We start from the raw sequence: 22,952 nt of genomic DNA, 5'->3' as shown, positions 1-22,952 counted from the left end.
TCACTTTCCCTGTGTGGAGAGCCTGTTGAGGCAGGCCTGACGGAAGGCCGGTCGGTCCCTCATCTCCAGCACACAGTCTTTCACCATCTCCATGAACATGGAGGGCCACAGCTTGTGGAGGGACTCCCCCTTCAGGTTGGTGTCAGATGCCCTCTGGACCAGATCCTGTATATACTGCTCCATCATGGCTCCGCGCTCCGATGATGACTCCATAGCACCCTCCTGAGGAGATCCAGGGAACAGAGGACGGTTAGCATGTACACTGGGGAGAGGAAGTCTCCATTGATCATCCTATTGGATGGTAATCATGCTACACTGTAAATAAGTGATCCTCAATTCTTCTCCAGGAGAGCCACTGTCTTCAATACTTTTATTGGCTAAATCAGGTGTTTCACTGCTCAAGGAGCAGGAATGAGGTTTACTGCTGTAAATGTATAAAACATGCCCTCAATAAATCTAATACAGTATGAAGCATCAGGTATACAGTGACAGGTAGTGCTGATGTCTGCAGTAGCAGAGTGAGAGCAGCCAGTCTATCCTGGTCCCAGATCTCTTTGTGCTGGAAGAGATCTGGGACCACCAGGCTAGACTGGCTGCTCCCACTCTGCTACTGCAGTCATCACCACTGGGACCAGGCTACAGACAGTGATAGTCTGACAGTGCTGACCTCGGGGCTCTCTGCTCCCACACTGCAGCAGCCTCTACTGGGGTAGTTGAACAGGGCTCTGCTCAGGCCCTCTCCCAGCAGCTTGCCGTTGTCACGCAGCTCCTCTGGGCTTAAGCCTGCACGCCGCCCACGCCCCTCCAACAGAAACTGCAGCTGACGCTTCCTAGAGAGAGAGGCAGGGAAGGAGGGAGGGAAAGAGAGAGAGGGGGGAGAGCGCGAGAGAACGAGATCCAGGGAGAGAGAGAAAGAGAGAGAGAGATTGAGACAAGGGGGAAGTAGTTTCGGGGTGGGGGTGCTGTTTTTCTTGTTGCAGAAAAACAAATTTGACCGCGCTGAAGACGTCCATATCGGTCCGCTAATACAGGACTAGTAAAGGCCCAGTGCACTACTTTTGTGATTTTCTTTGACACTAAATGTATTTGAGTGTTTACCAGCATTTGTAACTTGAGTCTGATAATTATCTGTACAAAACAGTTAATCTGATAATACTTGTGGAATATAAAAATTATTGCTTGATATACAGTACCAGTCAAAAGTTTGGACACACCTACTCATTCAAGGGTTTTTCTTTATTTTTACTATTTTCTACAATGTAGAATAATAGTGAAGACATCACAACTATGAAATAGCACATATGGAATCATGTAGTAACCAAAAAAATGTTAAATACATCAAAATATATTTTAATAGCCACCATTTGCCTTTATGACAGCTTTGCACATTCTTGGCATTCTCTCAACCAGCTTCACCTGGAATGCTTTTCCAACAGTCTTGAAGGAGTTCCCACATATGCTGAGCACTTGTTGGCTGCTTTTCCTTCACTCTGCCGTCCTACTCATCCCAAACCATCTTAATTGGGTTGAGGTCGGGGGATTGTGGCGGCCAGGTCATCTGATGCAGCACTCCATCACTCTCCTTCTTGGTAAAATATCCCTTACACAGCCTGGAAGTGTGTTGGGTCATTGTCCTGTTGAAAAACAAATGATAGTCCCACTAAGCCCAATCCAGATGGGATGGCGTATCGCTGCAGAATGCTGTGGTAGACATGCTGGTTAAGTGTGCCTTGAATTCTAAATAAATCACAGACAGTGTCACCAGCAAAGCACCCCCACACCATAACACCTCCTCCTCCATGCTTTTCGGTGGGAACTACACATGTGGAGATCATCCATTCACCCACACCGCGTCTCACAAAGACACGGCAGTTGGAAACAGAAATCTCCAATTTGGACTCCAGACCAAAGGACACATTTCCACCGGTTTAATGTCCATTGCTCGTGTTTCTTGGCCCAAGCAGGTCTCTTCTTCTTATTGGTGTCCTTTAGTAGTGGTTTCTTTGCAGCAATTCGACCACGAAGGCCTGATTCACACAGTCCCCTCTGAACAGTTGATGTTGAGATGTGTCTGTGACTTGAACTCTGTGAAGCATTTATTTGGGCTGCAATTTCTGAGGCTGGTAACTCTCATGAACTCATCCTCTGCAGCAGAGGTAACTCTGGGTCTTCCATTCCCGTGGCGGTCCTCATGAGAGCCAGTTTCATCATAGCACTTGATAGTTTTTGCGACTGCACTTGGAGAAACTTTCAAAGTTCTTGACATTTTCCGTATTGACTGACCTTCACGTCTTAAAGTAATGATGGACTGTCATTTATCTTTGCTTATTTGAGCTGTTCTTGCCATAATATGGACTTGCTCTTTTACCAAATAGGGCTATATTCTGTATACTCCCCCTACACAACTGATTGGCTCAAACAAATTAACTTTTAAGAAGGCACACCTGTTAATTGAAATGCATTCCAGGTGACTACCTCATGAAGCTGGTTGAGAGAATGCCAAGAGTGTGCAAAGCTGTCATCAAGGCAAAGGGTGGCAATTTGAAGAATCTCAAATATAAAATATATTTTGATTTGTTTAACACTTTTTTGGTTACTACATGATTCCATATGTGTTATTTCATAGTTTTGATGTTTCACTATTATTCCAGTTTCTTGAAATACTTTGCAAATGTATACATTTTCATACTTTTTCGTACTAGTCCCCTGTGGGAATCGAACCCACAACTGAGCCACATCATCACAAACCACTTGATGGCTCAATGTACTTAATTACTGTATTGTGCATTGTTTATCTTCATGGTGATGGAAAGTCTACAGGTGCAAACCTACAGTAGATGACCAGCCTATGTAAAATACAGTAATGTACATTCACATTAAGTGGTTTGTAAGGATGGTAAATTAATATTGCACAAAAAGGGGTTGTTTTCCATGTTATTTGATCAAGAAAAATCTTTAATTTGATGTGGATGTTTTGTGTCTTTGCCCATAACTTTTCACCTTTTGATGTAAATGTTTGAGGACAGTGTTTTGTACTTTCTGGATTCCATTAGAATGACAATCACAGAGAAAGGGACAGGGCAACAACACTTACAATTCCAACTATTGAATCCTGCAAGATAGTGAAACAATGTTTTTGCCTGCGCTACAGACGTCTATATCGGTCCGCTAATACTAGTAAACACCCACCCACTGCACTACTTTTGTGAAAAAAATATTATTTTCAAATAATAATGTTTTTGTAATGACATTGTATTATCTTTTCAGATGTTTCACCCTCAGCACCCCTACATCTATGCAAGGGGGACAGGTGAGTTTGACATGTCTGTGGCATCTGGGCATTCAATAACCCTGCCAGGGGCAGTGCCATCGTCAAAGAAGGGAATAACAAAGTATCACAGTACTCGTTTCGACAAATAGTAAATGACATCACTCAATGCTCCGCATTAACACACCTGTCAAGACTCTGGTATCAGATACTATTACAGTAGGCGGTGCCAACATGAATTCCATGGAAGCCAAACAATTACTTACAATGAATTGGAAATGATAAAGTACTTCTACATAAATGTTGTTAATCTTTACAGCTTTTTCATCCGTTTTGTCAGTCGTATGGTTTTCAGCAGTAGGATTGGTACAGATGTAACCAGGATGAGAACATTAATAAAGGATGTTAGCTACATCAAACGTCCCTGTCCATCATTATTAATCTCATGAAATTCAGCACTGCACCAACATGTTCCAAACGCTGGTGCCAGAACTCTGGAATAGTCATTGAGGCGGAGGCTGCAGGCTAAAATACCTACTGGGATAAGTGTGTGTGGTTGTGTGTGGGAGACAGAGAGCCTGAACACTGTATGTGTAGGTGGGCAGAGGATCAACTGAGTGGTGTGTATCTATCAAACAGCCCCCATTCACCATAGCTGAGCATGTACTCTACTGTACAATGATACTGTACAGTAGAGTGGAGGTTGAAAGCAAACACCCCAGTATAACAGCCCACAACTCAACTTAATCAACTTAGAAGAAGGATGAACCACTCCTACATTGGGTTCATGACTCTTTTCTGGCCTCCAGTCATTAGTATTGTATCACAAATATGAATATCAATACTATCACCTGATGGTTCACACAACAGGACAAGCTGTCTCCCCAAAAAATCCCTCTCTTCAGGCTTTTGGCCTTCTCTCATGTTCTAGGACTTTTGATTATGACTTGGTCCTCAACCGCAATACACCAAAAGCATAATAGCCATCATAGCCTTTGCTCTGGCTACCATCATAGCAATATCTACCCTACCCATGACCATATGTGTTCCCTCATGGAGTGTTCAAACCTAAATATGACTGTATAATGCATAGCTCAGGGTTATACGTCTGTACTGGATCTGAAACCATTCACTAATGACTGTAGTGCACTCCCATCCTAATTATTACAGGACTACACTCTCCATCTCTGAGGAGAGGTTTTCCTGGAAGGACCAAACTACAGGGAGTAGTGTGAGAGCACTGTGCACTGTGCAGAGGCTGAGGGGGGAAGTTTATACATTGTTTATATGGAAGGTTAAACCTTAATCAAATACACACACATTACTGGACTTAAAAGGTTAGGGCTGCTGCAGAGTACGTCAGTGGGCTCAGCTGGGGGAAAACAGGATGAATTCCATAAGGCAGCTCAACAAGAAAGTATTGTTTGATACTCAGACATTTCTTCCATGCTCCGCTCCAGAAGGCCCAGGGGTGTTGTGGGTAATTGTACAGAGCGAACCTGAAGGGACAGATTAGGGAACTGAACTAACTGCCATGCTCGTCCGTTTCTCACATCGAACGATGCAAACGACAGCTGCTAGGGACAGACATGCACTGGCCTGTCATCTCAAGGCCTCACACAGAAAGAGATATACAGTACATTTACAGTACATTACACATACCTGCGGCACACACAAGCATAAATATATACACATTCAAAGACATTCCAAAGCCACAGCCCTTGTAAAACAATATATTAGTCAGATACACATTACACACAAAATGCTCTGGCACTCATTCAACTTTTCAGAACATATTTTGCACTGTACCAACAAAAGTGTATTGTGATTCATAAAGAGGAATTAATTCAAGCCAACAGGGAAGTAGGGAGATTTATGACATGAATAACCGTAGGCTACATGTTTGATCTCCATGGAGTGGCCATCACATCAATAGCGTTTTCATCTGCCCTGTACCAGTCTATAAAAACACTCTTTATAAGATCAAGTTAATGTTCAAATAGTATTTCTGAAGGAGGTCGAAGTTCATGTTATCAACCATACTATACATATAAAATGTTTATTTGACAAAACTATGCATTATCATGCAATGTCAGCAGGTCACAGTGAATACCGTTTCACTGTTGATCTGAAAATAATGATCAGCTTCAGGCTATTGGTGTGGTCCTTTGTAGCTCAGTTGGTAAAGCATGGTGCTTGTAACGCCATGGTAGTGGGTTTGATTCCCGGGACCACCCATATGTAAAAATGTATGCACGCATGACTGTAAGTCGCTTTGGATAAAAGCGTCGGCTAAATGGCATACATTATTGTGCTTTCCATATCGGGCGTCAGGGAGTATGAGTTATGAAAGAGGAACTGGAACTGGAAGTCAGTAGAACAGCAGTTGGCCTTTTGTTTGCCAATGAACTTTTAACAGTATTCTCCTGACAGACAAGGCTCTGCTCGGGGCACTGAAAGAGACGCCACTACAGCAGGGCTGAGGAGGCGTGACCCCTTCAGTTCAATAGCATGTTTTGCTTTGGATGGCTGTGTTTCAGTGACCAGGAATGATATAGTTGAAGAGCTGTTGGCTGGGGAGAGGAATGTGAACGTGAGGAAGGTACCAGGTACCCACCCTACCCCTGGGACACCGCTTCCAACCAACTCCCTATGGCTCCTCCATACCAGGCTTTGTCTATCCTTCACACACAGACTCATTAACATACGCACACACAGACACACACACGCACACAGTACACACATTCAAAAACACACTCAGACAGGTTCTGTAGAGAGCTGTACCAGGTGTGTGTAAGTCAGTGCCAGGTACCATGTGTGTGTTAGTCAGTGCCAGGTACCAGGTGTGTGTCAGTCAGTGCCAGGTACCAGGTGTGTGTTAGTCAGTGCCAGGTACCAGGTGTGTGTCAGTTAGTGCCAGGTACCAGGTGTGGGTCAGTCAGCGCCAGGTACCAGGTGTGTGTCAGTCAGTGCCAGGTACCAGGTGTGTGTTAGTCAGTGCCAGGTACCAGGTGTGTGTCAGTCAGTGCCAGGTAACAGGTGTGTGTTAGTCAGTGCCAGGTACCAGGTGTGTGTAAGTCGGTGTCAGGTACCAGGTGTGTGTCAGTCAGTGCCAGGTACCAGGTGTGGGTCGGTCAGCGCCAGGTACCAGGTGTGTGTTAGTCGGCGCCAGGTACCAGGTGTGTGTTAGTCAGTGCCAGGTACCAGGTGTGTGTCAGTCAGTGCCAGGTACCAGGTGTGTGTCAGTCAGTGCAAGGTACCAGGTGTGTGTTAGTCGGTGCCAGGTACCGGGTGTGTGTCAGTCAGTGCCAGGTGCCAGGTACCAGGTGTGTGTTAGTCAGTGCCAGGTACCAGGTGTGTGTCAGTCAGTGCCAGGTACCAGGTGTGTGTTAGTCGGTGCCAGGTACCGGGTGTGTGTCAGTCAGTGCCAGGTACCAGGTGTGTGTCAGTCAGTGCCAGGTACCAGGTGCTGTGGGTAGGGAGCTCACCTGGACTCCTCCAGCAGCACTAGCAGGCGGCAGCGCGGTGTCTCGGTGGCAGCGATATGACCCAGCGTCCCAAACAGACGCTCTGCAGAGATCACGTCATTCATGGTCACCTGGTGCACACACACAATATAAATGCAAACACATACACATAAAAATGCGCACACACACACACAAGAAAAATGCCATCAGCTAACACCTTGTTTAGAACATTACAGCACAAAGATGCTGAAAGACAAAACATGTTGGTAGATTTTTTCTGAGTGTTAAAGGTGGATCCTACCTCCAGGCTGTTGATCTTGTGCAGGTTGAAGTGGTGCAGGCGGTAGATGAGGAAGGATCTCCACAGGTAAAGGCTGACTACAGGGTTCCCCTCTGGGTGGATGGTCAGCTGGTCCAGACGTCTCACCTGGGCCAGCGCAGCCAGCTGGGGAAGACGGCTGATGTTGGTCTCCAGGAAAATCAGGTGCTATATGGAGGAGACCATAATAAGTCAGTAAACCAGTTAATGAGTGACCATATCAGTATCCTTTGGCCAATGAGACCCCTCAGTTTAGAACTCCAACGTGTTACCATGGTAAGAATATGGCTCCTATCATAGTAGTGTTACCATAGTGAGAATATGACTCCTATCATAGTAGCCAATAAGAAGACACTTTATTGAACAGTATGTAATCTGTAGTAAATGTGTTCTCACAGATAGGTTGGGGAACTTGACCCTTATGCGTGGCAGTGTTGGCACGATCGCATCAAAGTGGATGTAGCGGAAGGCTATGACAGTGACGGCCCCTGCAGTCTGGACCCCCCAGCCTCTCTCCAGGGCCTCCAGGGCCCCGAGGCCAAACAGGCGCAGAGTTTCCCCATCCAGCTCCGCCAGGTGGTTGTCTGACAGGGAGAGGCTCTGCACGCTGGCACCCCCTGCCTCCAGGAGCCTGGAACACACAGAGAAACAGACAGTCAGCACACACACCTGTGAGGATGGGGACCTGATTTGTTAAGGAGGATGCCCAGCCCCCCCCAGCCCCTGGTAATTCGAAACATGATGGCGGCTCCCCAGGTACATTAAGTAATACCCACCTGGACAACTCTCCACCCACCTGGCACAGTCACAAGTTTCCAGGATCCTCTGACTATCATTAAGACAAAGGTATCTTAGTTTACATGTGTCTGAATAAATGGGCCAATCAGTGGAGGGGAGAGAAACAGCAGTGAGCGGGGTAATCAGAGCTAAGTGAATGTAACATTTGTCTTTCAATGCTGCCTAATTGCTTTCCATTCTCTGTGACAACAGTTGAAGTGCCCTTCCCCGATAAGGAGTCGTGAGAGTAGAGAATCAGGGTGAGTCTCAGGGAGACATGATCTCTCTGTCCCTGTTGGAGCCTCACTAGCTGCCCTGGGTCTCTCTGACCTATCTCCCTGCCTCCCAGTCTGCTGACACTCAGGAGACCTGCTGCATACCAGAGGATCATATGGCTGCACGGACCAGCAGTCAACACTAGCCATTAGAGTTCACCCACCAACAAACTAATCAGTCTATTCATATTTTTCACCCTTTAGAATGTAACACCGCTGAACATGGAAAAAGAAAACACAAGGGAGGACTAATCCTGAGACTATTGAAGCTGTAATCCTATAGGCCAAGTCTTGTTGGGCTGATTGTTACAGAGTCAGGGGAGGGAAACAAGGCTTCTTTAAAAAGCCATCATTGTTGTCACACACCAAACCTGATCCCCTGGAGGTCACTTCTCTCTCTCTAGAGGACTGAGGACTGACTCCTATCCTCCTCTCATATCTATGTCTGCTGCACCTTTTAGTGCATCTAAGACCTGGCAAGATGCTGTCCAGGTAAGCAGAGACAGAGAACAAAGAGGGATCAAGGTCTGAGAACCTGAAAGAGGCTTTGTACTGTGAGCTAGAACAGGAAGAAGAGATGATACAAAGATGGTCAGACAAGTGTGCTGACCCAGAAAGAGAGGGCCGAAGAGAACATGGAAGGTTCTGGTACAAAATAAGGTGTATTGGAACAGAGGAGAGATTAAAAAGTTGATTGACTTGTGATTATCATGTAATAACCATGGCAGGAAATTCCAAAGCCCACTATCAAGGCCGCTGCTGCAGAGGGACACAAGGGAGCAGTTTGTTAACAAGCTGCAGCGTTACAGCTCTAGGGTTGACTCCAGCACTAGGACACAGACAGGTGAATGTGAGCCAGAGAGATTCAGGACACCAGGGTTAAAGGTCACATAGCTACAGTGTTAAACCGTGTTAAGGCCACCATGACTGGTGGCCTTAATGGGACCTCCTGTGTGTGTGTGTGTGTGTGTGTATGTGTGTGTGTGTGTGTGTGTGTGTGTGTGTGTGTGTGTGTGTGTGTGTGTGTGTGTGTGTGTGTGTGTGTGTGTGTGTGAGTGAGTGAGTGAGTGAGTGAGTGAGTGAGTGAGTGAGTGAGTGAGTGAGTGAGTGAGTGAGTGAGTGAGTGAGTGAGTGAGTGAGTGAGTGAGTGAGTGAGTGAGTGAGTGAGTGAGTGAGTGAGTGAGTGAGTGAGAGTCAGTGAACTGCCCATGGCTGCCTCAGAGTTCAGTCATTAACGCCTGCTGTAATACTCAATTTCCCCTCAGAGTTTTAATAACCTGGGAGAAAACCCAACCTTAACAAAACAACCCAGAAATTACATTAGCTAATAAACACAACCTCCGGATAATCCTAACATTCAGTACGAGCCGCTTCCAAGAATCCAGCAGTGACTGACAGAGTAGCGTCCAAATCAATCATGGAGAACAATTTTTCTAGCAGGCCTTGTTGCTGCCTACATATTAATATAAGACGACCCACCACGCGGTGGGTGTAAAACCCAATCTTAATTAAACAGTGTCACGTTTCAAGGAAGCGCCGCGTCTGACACCGAGGGGCAGGCGAGGAATGTGAGTGGTGATGTTAGAGCAAGGGGGTGCTACTGGCCACACGGAGGGAAGCATCTCGTTCTGGGAGCTACTATCTGGAGGTCTCCTCACTCACACACACACACTGGGAGACCCAGGCCCCATGGAGCGTAGCGGAGGTCTGGGCCAGCGATAGACAGACGGGCGCCAGTCAGTGAAAGACGGTGCTAATCTTCAGGACACGCCACACCTCTCAGAGGTGGCTTTGCCAAAGGTACTAAATCAAAAGCAGTTGGACAGACAGACAGAGACAGACAGAGAGAGATAGAGACAGACAGAGAGAGAGAGAGAGATAGAGAGAGAGAGAGAGAGAGAGAGAGAGAGAGAGAGAGAGAGAGAGAGAGAGAGAGAGAGAGAGAGAGAGAGAGAGAGAGAGATAGAGAGAGAGAGAAAGGAGACTAGGTAACATGTAGATAGAGTAAAGAAGAGTGATGGTAACTTTTCATCCCTTTCTGGGGAAGTCTGGAAGCATGCCATCAGCACACTCTGCACTGTGTCATGTATTGTTCCTGGTAATCACTCTTGATAGACTGCCAGGTGCCTCCAAATTCCCTCCTGAAACACTCCGAAACGTGCCCTCACAGCCTCTTTGAGGAAGAGGAGACACAAAGATGATCAAACTGAAGAAAGTCGAACTGTGGAAAACATTTCCTGATGTGTTCAGCAGCTCTGAACTAAAATTCTATTATCTGGACCTAATCCAGCAGGAACTTCAAAACGATGTCTGCCATTTCTGAGCAGTTATAACCCATCAATTTGACATGTAGTAGATGAGCCTACATTTGTCTCCAATTCTCTAGCTATGATAGACCCACATAAGAAACATGGTTATTTAGCTTGTCATGATGTGAGAAGAACCTTTCATAATTTTCTAAACTGAAAGAAAAATAAAATTGTTAAAGCAATTTCTCTATTAGCATGGTCGCAGATCTGTACAGTGTCTGCAATAAAGCATGAAAACGATAGTCAGATGAGTTGGCTAGAGCAGAAACAGATCTGGAATCAGGCTATCTCTGTATATCTCTCCTGGCATGATATAGACACAGATCTGGAACCAGCCTATTTCTGTATATCTCTCCTGGCATGATGTAGACACAGATCTGGAACCAGCCTATTTCTGTATATCTCTCCTGGCATGATGTAGACACAGATCTGGAACCAGGCTATTTCTGTATATTTCTCCTGGCGTGATGTAGACACAGATCTGGAACCAGGCTATTTCTTTATTTCTTTGGCATGATGTAGATGTAACATTTATTGAATGAAGTCTTGTGGTTTATTGAAGTGTTTCTGAGAGGTGGTGGCATCATATTTTATCTCTCATTCCCACACTTCCTTCTCTCATCATAAGTAGAACTTGAAGATTTATGTGCTTGCCCCTCCACCTGTTTGGAGACCCAGCATGCCTCTGTATTTAATTAATATATACATAGGATGTGGGCACTGATGTCTCCCCTCCATTCTCTGGCCAGCCCCAATATTGGATTTCTGGGTAATAACTCTTCCCTCCTGTCATATCTCAAGGGAAACAAAAACGAATAAATCTTCCTCTAGTCTGCTCACAAAGAAATATAAAACAGAGGCTACCTTCCAGCAGTCGGACGGGCACACACACACCCGCAAGCTTGCTCCCGCATGCACGCACGCTCACACACACTCACGGACAGACATTCACACACACACAAAACTCGCTAAGCACTCAGCGAGACAAGCCATTCTCCTATTCCAACTCTCATCCTAACACACTAAAAGGGGTTCGTTCCTTGCTCCATTCTAAATGCACTGTAAACATTTGCTCCTGTGTTAATTATTCTCCAGCTCTGGTCGGGCTGCTAATGCCAAACAGAGATGACATCATATGTTTCCCTTTACCTGCTGAGGGGCAGCGGCCCATTTCAGTCAACCCATATCATCTACCACTCCAGCTTGATGTGGAACATGGAACTTGAAAAGGTCATTGACAATACTGATAAACACTTACTGCATAAATACACAAATTCTAGCCAACTAGGTATAATTGCACAAGGTTAGCCAAAGTTCATGCCTCTGTGTGTGCCAAACATCACCATTTTGCCCTGACAAGTGCTCTGAAGTGATGAGGTGCAGTACTTTCACTGGGCGCATTCCTTTCAGCTAGTTTCTCAAGCACTAGTAAAATCAAACAATTCAACTAACCTGCAGATTGCTCTATCGCATCTATTCATGTTTATGTAGTTGTTAATTAGCAGGACTTTAGTTGGGCCTCTCTCACATGCTCTTACAAAGACGATGATCCATGTGTCTTCACACAGCAGCAGCAGTAACGTGTGAACTGTCCCACGCTGATTTTTTGTGATAAATGTGAACATTCCCGGTCACTCCCAGGGAACAACAAATAGCATATCCAGAGCTAATGGATCTAATACTGCAGACGCCAGTGGTTATTTTTTCTCAGAAGCCCATGTTAATGTAAGCGATGTGGGGAGAGAGCAGCAGGCAGCCTCCAGGCCCTCCATCTCTCAAGGAGGAAAACCCTCCACACCAGGGGGTCCCCCTGCTCCCCCTGCCCCCCTCCCCGGTCTCAGAGCAGAACCAGATGTGGAGGACAGAGAGAGACAGGCCCAGTTATGCCCAGCATGTGGGAATGAAGAACCCTGTCTGTCTTGAGGATTAAGGAGGAATATACCGGGCCAGGACAGACTATCAATCCACAGATAAAGCTAATCATTCATGCTTTGATTTCACAAATTCAGACCTCCACAGAGGCTGGTAATCCCTTACCATGGGATGATAGAGGGTCATAACTGTAGAGCATCACATCTATAAATCACTGCTCAGTCCATCTATCATCTCCTCTTCTATACTTTCAGGAACAGGAATATTCCCATGGGCATATTTACTGTAAAATATCTACTGTAAGACACCCAAAGTAGTGAAAATCAAGAATCACAAACATACACTTAGAGTCAAAAGTTTGGACACACCTACACATTCAAGGGTTTTTCTTTATTTTTACTATTTTCTACATTGTAGAATACGGTCAGTAAATACAGAAAATGTCAAGAACTTTTAAAGTTTCTTCAAGTGCAGTCGCAAAAACAATCAAGCTCTATGATAAAACTGGCTCTCATGAGGACTGCCACAGGAATGGAAGACCCAGAGTTACCTCTGCTGCAGAGGATAAGTTCATTAGAGTTACCAGACTCAGAAATTGCAGCCCAAATAAATGCTTCACAGAGTTCAAGTAACAGACACATCTCAACATCAACTGTTCAGAGGGGACTGTGTGAATAAGGCCGTCATGGTCGAATTGCTGCAAAGAAACCACTACTAAAGGACACCAATAATAAGAAGAGACCTGCTTGGGCCAAGAAACACGAGCAATGGACATTAGACCGGTGGAAATTTGAGTCCAAATTTGTGATTTTTGGTTCCAACCGCCGTGTCTTTGTGAGATGCGGTGTGGGTGAACGGATGATCTCTGCATGTGTAGTTCCCACTGTAAAGCATGGAGGAGGAGGTGTTATGATGTGGGGGTGCTTTGCTGGTGACACTGTCTGTGATTTAGTTAGAATTCAAGGCACACTTAACCAGCATGGCTACCACAGCATTCTGCAGCGATACGCCATCCCATCTGGTTTGGGATTAGTGGGACTCTCATTTGTTTTTCAACAGGACAATGACCCAACACACCTCCAGGCTGTGTAAGGGCTATTTTACCAAGAAGGAGAGTGATGGAATGCTGCATCAGATGACCTGGCCTCCACAATCCCCCGACCTCAACCCAATTAAGATTGTTTGGAATGAGTAGGACGGCAGAGTGAAGGAAAAGCAGCCAACAAGTGCTCAGCATATGTGGGAACTCCTTCAAGACTGGAAAAGCATTCCAGGTGAAGCTGGTTGAGAGAATGCCAAGAGTGTGCAAAGCTGTCATAAAGGCAAAGGGTGGCTATTTGAAGAATCTCAAATACAGTGGGGGAAAAAAGTATTTAGTCAGCCACCAATTGTGCAGGTTCTCCCACTTAAAAAGATGAGAGAGGCCTGTAATTTTCATCATAGGTACACGTCAAATATGACAGACAAAATGAGGGCGGCAGGTAGCTTAGTGGGTAAGAGCGTTGTGCCAGTAACCGAAAGGTCGCTGGTTCTAATCCCCGAGCCGACTAGGTGAAAAATCTGTCGATGTGCCCTTGAGCAAGGCACTTAACCCTAATTGCTCCTGTAAGTCGCTCTGGATAAGAGCGTCTGCTAAATGACTAAAATGTAAAAATGTAAATGAAAAAAAATCCAGAAAATCACATTGTAGGATTTTTTATGAATTTATTTGCAAATTATGGTGGAAAATAAGTATTTGGTCAATAACAAAAGTTTCTCAATACTTTGTTATATACCCTTTGTTGGCAATGACACAGGTCAAACGTTTCTGTAAGTCTTCACAAGGTTTTCACACACTGTTGCTGGTATTTTGGCCCATTCCTCCATGCAGATCTCCTCTAGAGCAGTGATGTTTTGGGGCTGTCGCTGGGCAACACAGACTTTCAACTCCCTCCAAAGATTTTCTATGGGGTTGAGATCTGGAGACTGGCTAGGCCACTCCAGGACCTTGAAATGCTTCTTACGAAGCCACTCCTTCGTTGCCCGGGCGGTGTGTTTGGGATCATTGTCATGCTGAAAGACCCAGCCACGTTTCATCTTCAATGCCCTTGCTGATGGAAGGAGGTTTTCACTCAAAATCTCACGATACATGGCCCCATTCATTCTTTCCTTTACACGGATCAGTCGTCCTGGTCCCTTTGCAGAAAAACAGCCCCAAAGCATGATGTTTCCACCCCCATGCTTCACAGTAGGTATGGTGTTCTTTAGATGCAACTCAGCATTCTTTGTCCTCCAAACACGACAAATTGAGTTTTTACCAAAAAGTTATATTTTGGTTTCATCTGACCATATGACATTCTCCCAATCCTCTTCTGGATCATCCAAATGCACTCTAGCAAACTTCAGACGGGCCTGGACATGTACTGGCTTAAGCAGGGGGACACGTCTGGCACTGCAGGATTTGAGTCCCTGGCGGCGTAGTGTGTTACTGATGGTAGGCTTTGTTACTTTGGTCCCAGCTCTCTGCAGGTCATTCACTAGGTCCCCCCGTGTGGTTCTGGGATTTTTGCTCACCGTTCTTGTGATCATTTTGACCCCACGGGGTGAGATCTTGCGTGGAGCCCCAGATCGAGGGAGATTATCAGTGGTCTTGTATGTCTTCCATTTCCTAACAATTGCTCCCACAGTTGATTTCTTCAAACCAAGCTGCTTACCTATTGCAGATTCAGTCTTCCCAGCCTGGTGCAGGTCTACAATTTTGTTTCTGGTGTCCTTTGACAGCTCTTTGGTCTTGGCCATAGTGGAGTTTGGAGTGTGACTGTTTGAGGTTGTGGACAGGTGTCTTTTATACTGATAACAAGTTCAAACAGGTGCCATTAATACAGGTAACGAGTGGAGGACAGAGGAGCCTCTCACAGGTCTGTGAGAGCCAGAAATCTTGCTTGTTTGTAGGTGACCAAATACTTATTTTCCACCATAATTTGCAAATAAATTCATAAATAATCCTACAACGTGATTTTCAGGATTTCTTTTTCTCAATTTGTCTGTCATAGTTGACGTGTGCCTATGATGAAAATTACAGGCCTCTTTCATCTTTTTAAGTGGGAGAACTTGCACAATTGGTGGCTGACTAAATACTTTTTTCCCCCACTGTATCAAATATATTTTGATTTGTTTAACACTTTTTTGCTTACTACACGATTCCATATATGTTATTTCATTTTTTTTATGTCTTCACTATTATTCTACAATGTAGAAAATAGTAAAAATAAAGAAAAACCTTTGAATGAGTAGGTGTATCCAAACTTTTGACTGGTACTGTACATCAACTACATGAAACAAATAGAAACATTCACAGACAGAGAGGTGACAAACTGCACTTTTTACAGAGGTTATAGATGTAAAACACCATAAAATGGTTATTCTCTTTTATCCTATAGGATAATTGTGCACAACAATAAAAACCGGTTAAGGTTACACATAAGTAGACCACATCACACAGTATGGTGAATCACTTGAGCCCTAGCCTTGGCCCCATTTGTGACACAACCTGCTATAAGTGAGCCTATAAGGGAACTAGGGCCATGAAGGATTGCGCTGGTTGACACAGCCACAGCGTCCATCTCAGCCTGACCCCTTATAACTCACAGGCCTGGTATACAGTCCCTCCAGGAGACGTTTCAACATAGCTCCACACTCACATTAGGGGCTGCACGGGGGCTCAGCCTGGTCAGGACAGGCTGGGGGAATGGCCATATGGAGAACAAGGTAATGACACAGAGCGAAGGTCTGCTTCCATTCTCACACATACTGTACAGACACAGTCCATGAGACCCTCACAACAAAGTTAGCTAGCTAAGTAATGGGGCCCTGTGCAGTTTTGTGAAAAACATCAGTGTAGCAACTAACAAGTGTTAGAGGGTGAAATGTTGAGTGTGTAAACAGAGCGAACCATGTCTCTATTGAGGGAACTGTTATTGAAGAGGGATGTCCTTTTGTATGCTAGTGTATAGTGTAGACAGTCCACAGGAGGCTGGTGAAGGGAGGATGGCTCATAATAATGGCCAGAATGGAATGGTATTAAAACATATGGAAACCATGTGTTTGATGTGTTTGATATCATTCCATTAATTCCGTTCAAGCCATTACAATGAGCCCGTCCTCCCCAATTAAGGTGCCACCAGCCACCTGTGGTAGACACCCGTCATCTGACACATATGGAGCCTGGGAGAATGAAACAAAATCCTCAATGTTTTCCAACCATACAGTTTTATTGGCTAAACTTGAAACAATTATAATGTGTGAACAATTATAATGGGACCATGTTTTATTGCATTGGAAGAATGTTTACATTCCAATATCCTATCCCCTGTGAGTATGTGTATCAGTGGAGGCTGCTAAGGGGAGGATAGCTCATAATAATGGCTGGAACAGAGCGAATGGAATGGCATCAAACACATGGAAACCATGTGATTGATGTATCTCATACCATTCCACCCATTCTGCTCCAGCCATTACCACAAGCCCATCCTCCCCAATGAAGGTGCTGCCAACCTCCTGTGATGTGTATGTGTTCCTGGGTGTGGTGTAGTACCAACTTGGGGTCTCGAGGACTGTTGGGGCGACTGGTGGAGCGTAACCGGTTCTCATTGCCCCCTGTTGGCCTGTCCGGAGCCGACACTGGACTCACCCGTCTGGCAGAACAGAAAACATAGTATGTATACCTCTAAAACAGTCCTGCAACTATAACTACTGTCTTCCAGAGCCCAAAGTGCCACCCCTACGCATGGCCCCTCCCCCCTAACGTTACCTGAGCTGCTCATCCGGAGAAGGCTCCTGTGCAAGGCCATTGGTCTGGGCGGGGCTGTGGGCGGGGCTGGCCTCTGGGCTGACTTCCTCCTTGGCCCCGTTCTGAGCCGGGAGCTCCAGGCAGGCCCTGACCCCCTCCCACTGCAGTGCTGCATTACGGATGGCCAGACGCCGCTTCTCCTGCACACACACATAAACACACGCAGACAGGCACACACACGAGCGCACACATGCACAAGCACACATGGATGCACACACACACACACACGGGGAACAGAGCAGGGTTCAGTTGGCATTGGTCCTCAGCAGGGCACACAGAGGACACGATGAGTTTATGAAACTGACCATCTCTCTCCTGCTACAGCCTACAGACAAAGATATTCCACCTGCCTTGCTTGTCACTGCGGAGTCCTGAGACTTGAGTCCAAGTTGAGTGTAGAACTGCTGAGGCGCAACATGAGCAGGACTCTATGGACACAAATACACATTTACTGTTTAACTTCAAAAAATAAAACTTCAAATGTTATTCTAACTGATAGACTGTCACTTAGCCTACAGTACCTACAAACATGCCTATCTTACCAATACCTAGTCTCCCACAGTTACAAAGGCTCTGTTGTAATAAAAAGGTACAATTTGTGTGTGCTGGATAGGCAGGGCCGGATTACCGAACGGGCACGCAGGGCACATGCCGCAGGGCCCCGACCTCTTGATTTTGTTCTTTTTTTGCCATTATTCAGTTCCGTTTCGATACACGCAGGTATGGAATGGAATGCTCCACTCACACACATGGGACGGCTGGCAAACAGGATCCATAGTGGATCATTCTGAGACTACATGAAACCTTACGGAACATTCAATTTATCATTATTTCCTCAACTAGCTCAATTAGCTGGCTTGGATTACACACAGACAATTAAACTCCCTCCAGACCCCCAGCCGATCTCTCAGCATGGATCAGTCAATGCAGCAGGAAGGCAGGAACACACACACGCAATATACACTGAGTGTAGAAAACATTAGGAACACCTTCCTAATATTGAGCTGAACACCTTCCTAATATTGAGCTGCACCCCTTTTTGCCCTTTAGAACAGCCTCAATTCGCTGGAGCATAGACTCTACAAGGTGTCGAAAGCTAAACTACCATACCCCATTCAAAGGCACTTAAATCTTTTGTCTTGCCCATTCACCAATTGAATGGCACACATACACAATCCATGTCTCAAAGGCTTAAAAAACCTTCTTTAACCTGTCTCCTCCCCTTCATCTACACTGTTTGTAGTGGATTTAACAAGTGACATCAATAAGGGATTATAGCATTCACCTGGTCAGTCTATGTCCTGGAAAGAGCAGATGTTCCTAATGTTTTGTACACTCAGTATAGATACAGTACAGTATGCATTCTCTAACACATACAGTACAGTACAGATACATAATGATTGGACAAGCATGTTTTGGTGATTTGAACTGAAATCATAACCAGTCTCAAACAAAGGTTGGTGGCACCTGATATTCTGTTCTTAATGTTTTGTACACTCAGTATAGATACAGTACAGTATGCATTCTCTAACACATACAGTACAGTACAGATACATAATGATTGGACAAGCATGTTTTGGTGATTTGAACTGAAATCATAAACAGTCTCAAACAAAGGTTGGTGGCACCTGATATTCTACAAGAGGAGCACTTAGAAACCCTGTAGTTAGAACAGTTATTGTGAGGAACACTTAGGGAAGAGAAAATAGAGGGAAAAAGACAAATGACTATTGAAGTGGATTGAAACACTTTGAGAATTGTAGCTACAGTCACTGTTATTTGAGCCCCCTTGGAAACGTAAAAATCGTTTCCAAGTCAAAATCGAAACATAAATGTAGGGTTACTGGGGAATAGTGGGTGGAGCCTTTATCTAGCTGTGGCTTTTCTTCATCTCCCTACTATAATGCCCCCATTGATCAACTCATGGTTGGGCGGTTAATGCAAAGCAGATGAATCCTCTTTACATGACGACTGAACACCACAGTGCATTTCAAGTAGTTAAGAATTAGTGGCCATTGGGGAGCAACACTCAGAGCGCTTTCACAGATATCATCTGAGATAAATGCTGACCCGTACCTCAGCATCAACAGAAATTGCTTACAGACATATGACAGCATATCATAGATGTTGATATACAGTACATGATTTGATACATTGTTCGACGTCAAAAACTGCCCTCTTGCCCTCTCCTTAAACAATGCAGTTATAGTCTAACTCCCACAACACATTAGTCATCCTCATTCACTGTCTACAAGGGGTCATGCAGTGTATGTTACATGTGCAATGAGTTTAAACAAAAGCACACCTAACATCCTATTGTACTCATAATAAACCCTAAAGGCCAGCAGACAATAAGCATGTTCATATTTTCACTAGTTTTGGCTCTTCATATGAATAAACAGGACATGTTTTGGAGGTAAAAACCTTTTTACAAACAGCATTGAGGGCCAAGGAGTTTGGTTATTGTCCAAATAAGCACTTTCCACAAATTAAATCTGTATGGCTTAATCATGTTGTTGACATGCGTCCGGCAGAAACGCTTATATAACATATTATAAGCTACAAAATATTTGAAATATTTGGTTAAGGACAAACTCGCACCAGCTAGTCTGCTCAGTTCGTATCACTGACCTGTGACATTATTTGGATTCTATGTTATCATTGTGGAATTCTATTGCCGCTTATGTGACAATCTACTAGCTAACATCAGTTTGATATATGTCAGAGCAGAAGAATATATTGGTCAGTCAACATGGCGAGAGATTTGCGATAGTAACAATATAGTACAGTATGTTAAACACAAATATGGACAGAGATCAACAAAAGGAAAGTCAGGTACCTTGTGCATGGCCTGCTTGTGACTCTCCCTCCTCTTCTCATCCTCCTTTCGGGCCATAACGCAGGCCATACGTCTCTCCTCCTCCTGCAGAACAGAGGGTCAATAACACAATCAGGGTGTCGCTCCATTCATGGAGAGTCTGAATTATTCAACATGAGACAGAGGCACAGTCAGAATAATGTCTGTTATGTCGGCTGCAGGTTTTCCCTCTACAGGAAGGACCAGTTGGAGAGGCAGCATCTCCTGCTGCATCATAGGATTATCTGTGTCTGTCTCTCTGATATTCGGCTGCAGCCTCAACTGAACTGAGCCCAGCTGTTTGGGTGTGCCAGGCAGAGCTCCCGGCATGCAATGCACCAGCAGACCCAATCTGAGACTGCCAGCTGAGCTCTAGGGGATGTTTAGCGCTGGCTACTCTCGGCTGAGAAAATATTATTTGATATGGTTCACTCAAAATGCTGTCATGGCTCCAGAATCAAAGCACTATCTTTCATACCCTTTGCATAATGTTTTTGCTATAAGGGCAGGCCTTTTATAAAAATGCTAAGTTAAAGTTAAATCAGTATGTGAAATCAGTTTGAGTAGAGGACCTTAAGTGCTGTCACAACTAGGCTATTTGTAATATTATCAATAATGCATTGTCATCCTTTCCCACTAATTAGTAGACTAGAACATTGGTGAAATAATGTTGAAAATCTTTAGTCATTAACACTGTTCATTTCCACCTGAACAAACCCAGTCTGTTGTGTTGACACAGATATCCCACGAGGAGCAACGGTAACCGTTTCCTGGCATCTATTGATTCTATTCTGCCTCAAAGCAAGAGGAGTTCAGCTCCTCCACATCTGCAGCCAGCTTTAACTTACATTATATTCAGAAATTATATCTGCCTGCCCTGGCACTGACAGCAAGTATGTTATATCTCAAACTATGTTACTACCAGTCACATAGAGCGAGTGCTCATCTGGGGAAAGTTGTGCAAATCAGATTCTGATCTCAGGAGGACTTGCTCATCCTACTGGCTGCAGGGCCATTCCTCTAAAGCAGCGCTACGACACAGATTAAATAGAAAGCTACATATTCTGAGGGCAAGGTGTGTGTGTGCTACCTCAGGGTTCATGTAGCCTACAAGCTCAGACCTGGGTGTTGCCTGCCTGCTTAACAGCTTTCAAATACATCAACCTCTGAACTCAAGTGTCTCGTATGTAGTGTGAATACAATGACATCATCTTTGACGGGCAATTCAGCTTTTATGCCTATGGATATCAAGCATGTGGAAGTGTCAAGGATTCTGTAAAGTGTTGCTTTACAGAATCCTTGCAGTATTTACAAGTCAAGGTCAACATTCAGTATTTACAAGCCAATGTGTTGTTATGCCTTGCATGACTACTGGAAATACACACAAAAACACAACCACTGCCACGCAAACTCAACCACATACAAGAAATGACAGACACACATGAGCGTGCACACACCCACACACCGAGCCTATTTTTTACCGTGACACGTTTCATGTCCAGCTGTCTGAGTTGAAGCACACAGCGCAGGGCGGCCTGCTTGTACCATGTCTCCAGGGCTACTGGGTTCCCATCCAGGGTGAGCTCAGAAAGGGAGCCCGACTCTCCCAGGCAGGCTAGCTCATCAAAACTACACACAGAGAGAGAAAACAAACACCACACAAGTCATTAACAACATATCAATGGGATAAATACTATTTGTTAATATAATGAGTCATTCACTTAGAAAAGCTCCCCCAACCTCCATTTTGGTTGAATGAACCTTATCCTCCATAGGTCGACATTACCACCAGGGAACAGGGCCCGTATTCACAAAGCGTCTCAGCTTAGGAATGCTGATCTAGGATCAGGTCCCCCTAGTCCACATAATCTTATTAAGGCAACACTGATCCAATATTAGCTCTCCTACCTGATACCCTTTTTGAATACCCAGGACCCAGAGCTCAACAAAAAGAAAACATGGAAACGTGCTAATTGGGCCTGGGACTGGCAGTGGGAAGAGGGCATTGAAAGCAACAGACATGGCCTGGGGCTGGGTGAACAGAGTTTGAGATGGGAAGACAATAACTAGGCTAAACAGGGTAGTAGGTAGCCAAGCTAACTAGGGTGGCAGGTGACCTAGCGGTTAGGAGCGTTGGGCCAGTGAACGAATGGTCGCTGGTTAAAATCCCAGAGCTAAATTACAAAAATAGAAATGTAATGTAAACAGTTGATTCACTACAAATGTAAATATAAATTGTGTGCTGGGTACAGTGTGCACAGAGGACTTCTGATTGGCCTAATTTGTGATCATGTTCGCTTCAACCAAAGGCTTTGCTGAGCCTGGGATTCTCTCTCAGCTACAGCTATGCAGACGTCAAATAAAGGCACTTGTTATCCCACCAGGACTTCACTGCCATGATAATAGTAGCCTACATTTCTCAGACGATTTTACACAAAAAGGATCAAATGCAAGCCAGATTAGGCTAGATGTTGTATTTTGCCATCATTATAGATTGATATAAGCTTTTTGTTTGGGCAAGGCAGGCTTTAAATTATTTATTTACTGCCTAAAACAGAGTGGGCTAGCAAGAGCTGTCATGAGAAATTAATCACAGCAGTAGTCAACTGTGGCCCTCTGGGCTGGCAACACTGTCTTATTAAATCGGGATTTCACAGGACTGTTTTCACAGGCAGGGACAGTGCTACTTCAGCATTCAGCCTCGGTGTCCTCCTGACTGAACTCAATGACAACTCCACTGTTTAAATAAGGCTAAGGGAGGCAAAAGGCAAACCCATACAAAAGAACAGGGGTTTGAAAACACTCTCTTCACAGCAACAAAACACTTCCCATTCATGCGACACGCCGACACACCTTCTCTTAGCAACCCAGCAGTACAGTAGGTTGTTAGTCACCGGGGTAGGGAGAGACTGCCCACCTCAGCAGTCATTAGGTGTGTGCTCAGAGAGAGAGAGCAGGCAGTATGGGTCCTCCACTGCAG

The 22,952-nt window shown here is 44.9% G+C and overlaps 1 protein-coding gene across 1 annotated transcript in view; it reads right to left on the bottom strand.

Moving 5' to 3' along the window:
- LOC311111275 (leucine-rich repeat-containing protein 49-like) overlaps positions 1–22,952 on the bottom strand; it is a gene marked incomplete at both ends in the record, with an annotated part of 38,506 nt that continues 15,554 nt past the window's right edge. The window contains 10 exons of the mRNA XM_084153991.1: positions 1–222; positions 668–830; positions 6,757–6,866; positions 7,037–7,222; positions 7,451–7,685; positions 16,865–16,960; positions 17,077–17,255; positions 17,466–17,543; positions 19,955–20,038; positions 21,454–21,601. Coding sequence (XP_084010117.1) covers positions 1–222; positions 668–830; positions 6,757–6,866; positions 7,037–7,222; positions 7,451–7,685; positions 16,865–16,960; positions 17,077–17,255; positions 17,466–17,543; positions 19,955–20,038; positions 21,454–21,601 — 1,501 coding nt within the window. The remainder of the gene's footprint in view (positions 223–667; positions 831–6,756; positions 6,867–7,036; positions 7,223–7,450; positions 7,686–16,864; positions 16,961–17,076; positions 17,256–17,465; positions 17,544–19,954; positions 20,039–21,453; positions 21,602–22,952) is intronic.

Source organism: Coregonus lavaretus (genome assembly GCF_964263955.1).
Source record: "Coregonus lavaretus genome assembly, chromosome: 37".
NCBI classification, from domain to species: domain Eukaryota; kingdom Metazoa; phylum Chordata; class Actinopteri; order Salmoniformes; family Salmonidae; genus Coregonus; species Coregonus lavaretus.
Note: the sequence above shows the minus strand (reverse complement) of the source record. Positions and strands in the feature narration are given on the sequence as shown.